Source organism: Arachis ipaensis, chromosome B02 (genome assembly GCF_000816755.2).
Source record: "Arachis ipaensis cultivar K30076 chromosome B02, Araip1.1, whole genome shotgun sequence".
In the NCBI taxonomy this organism is placed as follows: Eukaryota; Viridiplantae; Streptophyta; class Magnoliopsida; order Fabales; family Fabaceae; genus Arachis; species Arachis ipaensis.
This window is the reverse complement of record NC_029786.2, coordinates 91409326-91416685: the sequence shown is the minus strand read 5'-3', so window position 1 is coordinate 91416685 and position 7360 is coordinate 91409326. Positions and strand designations below refer to the sequence as shown.

General features: G+C 36.6%; 1 protein-coding gene across 5 annotated transcripts; it reads left to right on the top strand.

Annotated features, from left to right (window-relative positions):
• Positions 177–5824, top strand: LOC107625714 (protein NRT1/ PTR FAMILY 8.1-like). 5 transcript variants are annotated; one of them, XM_016328406.2, is made up of 6 exons: positions 177–302; positions 394–476; positions 1843–2023; positions 2125–2342; positions 3327–3880; positions 4835–5824. In XM_016328406.2, exons 3-6 carry the CDS (start codon positions 1900–1902, stop codon positions 5664–5666), a joined length of 1728 nt encoding a protein of 575 aa, XP_016183892.1. In that variant the 5' UTR covers positions 177–302; positions 394–476; positions 1843–1899; the 3' UTR covers positions 5667–5824. The 5 variants fall into 5 exon arrangements, with proteins under 5 accessions (XP_016183892.1, XP_016183893.1, XP_016183894.1 ...); XM_016328407.2 differs by lacking the exon at positions 394–476 and having other exon boundaries at positions 191–302; XM_016328408.2 differs by lacking the exons at positions 177–302; positions 394–476 and adding an exon at positions 1158–1266.

The following is a 7360-nucleotide window of genomic DNA, read 5'->3' as shown; positions in this document are numbered from 1 at the left end:
TTGAATCAATTATATATATTATTTAAAACGAAATGAATTTGTTAAAATTTAATTAAAAAATTAAAATTTAGAAAGAGTTACAGTGAAGTTGAAGGGTACATTTGTAAAATCACACAAATTCCTTTGTCGTATAATAATTTCAATTTCAGTTATTAGGAAAGCGTCAGCGTACGAGGAAGACTATAATAACAAAGTCCGCGGTAGAATCGGAGACTCGGTAAAGAAAAAGTCAAATAACAATTCTTCATTCTGCTCCATACAAATTCCCTCATCATCTTTGTATCATCACTTTCAACACTTACGTAAGATTTCTTACTCTTTTCTATTTTCATATTCTCTGTTACTATAAAATATATGAATGCTTCTTCTAACTTTTGACTTCTAACTTCTAAGATTCGAAGACCCTTTTTGTACCACTGAATTAAAAAGTTACCACCAAAAGAGGCACATGCACGATACGCTTTCTCTGTTCTGAGGTAATTAAAGCCTTTTAATCTAAATTGTTTAATGTCACAATGTCTCTGTTATCTATGTTATCCAATTGTTTGATTTGTATTATTTTTAATTTTATTTTTGGGTTTTATAATTTTATGATTTTATTCTTGTTCGAAAATCCACGAATAGGGTTTTCAAGAACGGAACTTTAGAGTATTAGGAATGTCACAAATTATTAATTAATTAATTTATTTATTTTTGAAAAAGATGCCCTAGTTTGTTTCGGTACGTTTTCTTGAATTTTCTGTTGCCACGAATAGATGATCTAGGCTTCACTTTGGAGCTGCAGATATGTTTTGGATGGAGTATTTTATAATTATGTATTTTGTTCTCAATGTAATTTTTGGTTATTCATTTTTTTTTTCCTTTTTTAATACTAGTATGGTCCACAAACATTTTTGTCACCTATAAAACTATGTTGAATTTTTGTGATCCAAGAATCTTGATGTTGACTGAGTGATACCCACAACTTATTATTCTATCCCTTTAATGATGCCAAAAGAGAAAAGAAAAGAAAAAGATTTTACATATCGGTTTCTTTTGTTTCTGGTAAGTGTTGCTATCATGCGGTTGCTTTGTATTTTGGGTCCTTGTGATATCATTAAACGCATTTTGCAATTGGAAAATTTCTTTATGAACTTTATTAATATTATTTTAGAGTTTAGCATATCTTTAAAATAATTAAAATGTTTAGCCCCTATTATTCTCAATCCAAGTTTGAATTTAGGGGATCAGTTCTACTTCAGTACTCCAATCTGTAATAGTCTTAAGGTTTTGATCATGATAGAAAATCCCATTCAATTCCACTACTGGTTTATGTTTGTGAGAAGTTCTGTGTTTTCTGTTTTCTTTATAGTAAAAATAATATGAAGTTGATGGTAAGTTAGGCAAACACTTTTATACTTTTAAAATTAAATATTGATTTTTAACCCTTTTTAGTAAGTTAGGCAAACACTTTTAGGCACTATAGCAATCACCTTCTTTTTATAGTGTTAATGATGTGATTGTGAATCATAAAATAAAGTTTCATTTAGAAGTGGTTAATTCTGATATTGGTTTTATATATGTCAATAGTATTTTGCATTTCATCATTTCTTTCCATTGAAGTAATATCAATTTTGATGGGGTTTCTCAACTCAAGGCTTAATATATAATTCTCTTCTGTTTTTTACTCTTACCTAATAATTCACATGATAAAAGAGTTGCCAACCATTATGTTTTCCCAAGAATTGTAAACTAAAATCAAGCGTTTGAAAATTCTTGATTCCAATTTGGTTAATTTTCCTCTATAGTTTTCTCATTTATGATTTAACTTTGTCTATCCGATTATCTGTTTGTTATTTTCAGGAACCTACAAACCAAGCTTTGTAGGTAACAAACATAAGAAGAATCTAAAGTTATACTATGGCTGGTACACGTAATGTGGCAGAAGATCCCTTGTATACAGATGATGGAACACTTGACATTCATAAAAGACCTGCCAACAAGAAAAAAACTGGAAAGTGGAAGGCATGCCGGTTTATTCTTGGTATTGGATTCTCTTTCTCTGTTCATCGAGTTATAATTAACTTATATCAATCCCTGTGTTGGTGTTTGGTGATCCTAAGATGCTGAACTAATTTATGGCAGGTAACGAATGTTGTGAAAGATTGGCATACTATGGCATGAGCACGAACCTTGTGAACTATCTCCACGACCGTTTTGGCCTTGGAAATGCTGCTGCTGCGAACACTGTTACAACATGGTCGGGGACGTGCTACCTCACGCCATTGCTTGGAGCCTTCTTAGCTGATTCATACATGGGGAGATATTGGACAATAGCCAGCTTCTCAACCATCTATGTCATTGTAAGTTCTGTTCAATATCAGACCTTCGTATTTGTTAAAGTTCATATTATAGTAGAGGCATTTAGCTTGCACTCTTCTCTCAATATGAGTCCATATGTTAGTGTCTGAGATTTTCAAGTCTAGAAAGCAACAGCTTGATAATAAGGATTTTTTCTTGGTGAATTATTTAATGTATACTTTTTTACACTCTTTTGTGATGCTTGAGAAGTTGGTATTTGTCAAGAACTAATCTCTCTGATCTAAGATGGATGCTGCTATGCAGCAATGGTGAGAAATTCCTTTAGAAACTAAGATGGATGAAGCTGAGTTCTTAGAACAGGAAGTGAATAGAAGACTTTGGAATTGTATCGAGTATTGAATCTAACAGAATGATATTGAGTTACATAACTAATAGCACTTCACATCTATTTATAGAAGGTTACAATCCTAACCACCTATCATGCACTCCTTATTCTACTTTGTTCACTGCTTCTATCTTCATTCTGTACTTCTTCCTTTACAGTATTGATGTCTATGAGGTTTTAAGTCTAAGATGTGTTTGTTTACTGTCTCAAAACAATAAAGATACAGTCACAGACAAAAAGACACATATACATAGATGCAGATACACTTGAATACATGAATAGGTGTAGTTTGTTTGTTTGGTTGTTAAGACACTAATAAGGAGATATAAACACATTTGTCGATGAAACTAATTTTAACCCATAACTAAATATTTTAACTTGATAATAAGGATTTTTTCTTGGTCAATTGTTGTTGCTGTTTATCTAAGATTATTACACACTTCCTCGACATTTTCAGAAGTTGGTATTAATCTCTTCTCTAGCTTCATTTCTATTCTAGTTTCCTCATATTTGCAGCTGCTTCTTTGTTCTTTCCATCATAGTTTTCATGTCTTCCATCCTATTGGGGTGAAAATGGTTACCATATAAGAGTGTAAGTCCTGTTAATGTTAATGTAGGATGTTTATTTACTTTTTTTCAGGGAATGTCGCTGTTAACATTGTCTGCTGTAGCACCTGGACTGAAGCCTGTGTGTCGCGGTATAAGTGATTGCCATCCAACAACAGGACAAACTGCAGCTCTCTTTATCGCACTCTACTTGATTGCTCTCGGAACTGGCGGTATCAAACCGTGTGTTTCGTCTTTCGGCGCTGACCAGTTCGACGAAAATGATACCATTGAGAGGAAAAAGAAGAGCTCTTTTTTCAACTGGTTTTACTTTTCCATCAACGTGGGTGCACTCATTGCTTCCTCAGTGCTGGTTTGGATACAAATGAATGTGGGTTGGGGATGGGGTTTTGGAGTCCCTGCGGTTGCCATGATCATTGCAATTATATTTTTCTTCATCGGTAGTCGATGGTACCGGCTGCAAGTACCCGGTGGCAGCCCTCTTACTAGGATTTGCCAAGTCATAGTCGCCGCCACAAGGAAATTCGGTGTTCAGGTGCCAGAGGATAAGTCTCTTCTTTATGAGACTTCAGATGCAGAATCTGCCATCAAAGGATGCCGCAAACTTGAACACACACAAGAACTTAAGTGAGTTATTCACACCATGCTGTCACTACTTAATTATGATAAATTATATTAGGCAATCAAAACTGGTTGCAAGTACTTTATTTGGTTCCTTAACAAAAAGGTTTTAAGTTCAAATTCACCTTAGTTAGGTCAGGCCAGATAACCCGAGTTTCCAGTAATAGAATTTAGATTTTGGCGGTTTAATTGGGATGAAAACTAGTTGTAACCAACATGGTATTCCATCCATTTCAAAATAAGTGTCGTTTTCATTTTTTTTTTTTGGTTCATTGAAAAGTTAATGTAATTAGTCAATGGGCTTATCTAGATACATTAATTTTTCAATGAACAAAAAGTGAAAGCGGCACTTATTTTAGATCAGAGGGAGTATTAGTTAAGAATTAAGATAGTAAATACTTTATTTGTTTCCTAAACTAAGGTTCTAAGTTCAAATTTACCTTAGTTGAGTTAGGCCAAATCAGAAGCGGAGCCTCATATAGGGTAAGGGGGGCAATGACCTCCCCCAACCATCAATTTTTCGCTATAAATTATACATAAAATTTAATTTAGTTTCCTAAAAGTGTTATTCTATTTTATTCTAAATATAAAATTATTTTTTGGCCCCTCTTTCACATTGAGGCTAGCTCCACCCTGGGCCAAATAAGTCGAATTCTCAGTAATAGAATCTAGATTTTGAAAGTTCAACTGGGACGAAGAAAGGTAAAATTGTAATCTAGTAGTTTGACAATATCCCTTATTGTTTAGCAGTGTAGAGTATCAATAACTCCATCTTTCCATTACTAGTTGATCAGCCCAAATGCAATGGTGATAATGCATATTCAAACAAACGAAACATCCACAACATGACCTATAATATAGAGAAGCGGGCTTGTCTTTTTCCTATTTTGCACTTCATCATATAGCATCTTCTGGTTATACTTTCATTCTAATTTTTTCTTTTATTCTTATGTTTTCCAGATGTTTGGATAAGGCAGCAGTAGAGACAGATTCCGACCGCCTAAAGGATTTGCCGAATCCATGGAAGCTCTGCACGGTAACACAAGTCGAAGAGTTCAAATCCGTGATTCGCTTGCTCCCAGTTTGGGCTTCACTTATTGCCTTTGCAACTGTGTACTCTCAAATGAACACCATGTTTGTTCTACAAGGCAACACAATGGACCAGCATATTGGTCCAAAATTCAAGATTCCATCAGCCTCCCTCTCCCTTTTCGACACTCTGAGCGTCATCTTTTGGGCACCGGTCTATGACCGCGTCATCGTCCCATTCGCAAGGAAGTTCACCGGACACGAACGCGGATTCACGCAACTTCAACGGATAGGCATTGGCCTCATCATCTCCATTGTGTCCATGATTGTGGCCGGAATCCTAGAGGTCGTTCGCCTCAACATGGTCCGGAAAAACAACTACTATGATCTCGAGACCATCCCCATGTCGATCTTCTGGCAAGTGCCGCAATATTTCCTCGTCGGAGCTGCGGAAGTCTTCACGAACATCGGTCAGATGGAGTTCTTTTATGGTGAGGCACCTGATGCTATGAGAAGTCTCTGCTCGGCTCTGTCACTAACAACTATGGCCTTGGGAAATTATGTTAGTACCCTTCTTGTTACCATTGTGACAAAAGTTACCACAAGTCATGGAAGGCTTGGTTGGATACCGGACAATCTGAATAGGGGCCATCTTGATTACTTCTTTTGGCTTTTGACCCTCCTCAGCTTGCTCAACTTCCTTGTGTATCTATGGATTGCAAAGAGGTACAAATACAAAAGGGTGATAACAAATGTTCGTTGAGATGTTGGCATATGATGTTCCACAACTTTATCTGCTCTAGCCTCTAGAATTGCATTTTGTGTTTAGTGTTTTTAGTGGATTTGATGTTGCTATATGAACTTTTATGTTGATATTTATGTAGATGCTATTTGTGGCTTGTAGTTTTTCTTAAGTAAAAAGTTCCTTTACTTTTCTTTCATTTATATTTCAACAAACTCCGTCTATGTTACACTTGCGGTACATAGTCGGTCCCAAACCCGGATAAAGGAGGAGGGTTGTGTTAGGTCTTCGACAACCAACATAAAAACATAGTCAAACCCCCATGACATGAATCAAAGACATTATTGCGCTAAAGCTAGGTCGTTGTCCGGAAGCAACGCGCTGTATGGCTCGAGTATGGTGTCAAATGAGAAAGAGCCACTGCATCGGTGTCCGAATGTAGTATTAAATGAGCAAGGGTTCTCACGTTTTCGTGAACGGACGAGGGTAAATAAGCTAGTTCACAAAGTAAAAGGTAAAGGTCGGAGTGACAGAAGGTTGAGATTTGGGACATGAAACATAGGCACTCTAACAGGAAAGTCCATGGAGGTGGTGGACACTATGACAAGGAAGAATATTAACATTATGTGTCTACAAGAAACAAAATGGGTTGGTGCGAAGGTTAGGGAGTTGGATACTTCTGATTTCAAACTTTGGTATACAGGAAAGGTGAAGAATAGGAATGTGATTTGTATTATTGTGGATAAGCAGTGGAAGAAGGACGTAGTGGATGTCAAAAGGGTGGGAGATCGGATCATCTCTATCAAACTTGTGGTGGAGGGAAGTGCTTTTCATGTGATTAGCGCTTATGCACCGCAAGTAGGTTCAGACGAACAACACAAGATAAGGTTTTGGGAGGATCTAGAGAGTTTGGTCCAAGACATACCTTCATCAAATAAGATTTTCTTAGGAGGAGATTTAAATGGTCATGTTGGAAGAGAAGTGATTGGGTATAGAAGTATTCACGGAGGCCATGGTTTCGGGGTGATCAATGCCGAGGGTAAAACTATTTTGGACTTTTCCTCAACCTTTGACCTTCTCATCGCAAATACATATTTTAAAAAAAGAGACGAACATCTTATAACCTATAAGAGTGGCATGACAAGCTCTCAAATCTATTTCTTCTTGTTGAGGAGAATCAGCCAAAAATTTTGCATTAATTGTAAAATTATCCCAGGGGAGTGTTTGACAACACCACATAGGGTGCTCGTTATGGATTTTCGTGTTGAGAAAAAGTTGAGGAAAAAACATCATACAACTCAAGGACGAGGTGGTGGCGGATGAAAGGTGAGGAACAAAGAAGCTTCCTAAGACGGGTAGGAGAAGAGGCAAAGTGGGATGGGAAAGGAAGCGGGGAAGAGATGTGGAGGGAGATGGTAGAAGTTATTAGAAGAACAGCAAAAGAAAGCTTTGGTGAATCTAAAGGAATAGGACCAAGAGACAAGGAGTCTTGGTGGTGGAATGCGAGTGTACAGGAAAAGATAAAGATAAAATGGGAGTGCTTTAAAGAGTGGTCTTTATGTCGCAATGCATATAATTGGGAAAAGTATAAGGCGGCTAAGAAAGAGATAAAAGTGGCTGTAAGTGAGGCAAGAACAAGAGCATATGAGGGTCTCTACCAGTCTTTGGGCACGAAAGAAGGAGAAAAATGTATATATAGAATCGCAAAGAGCCGT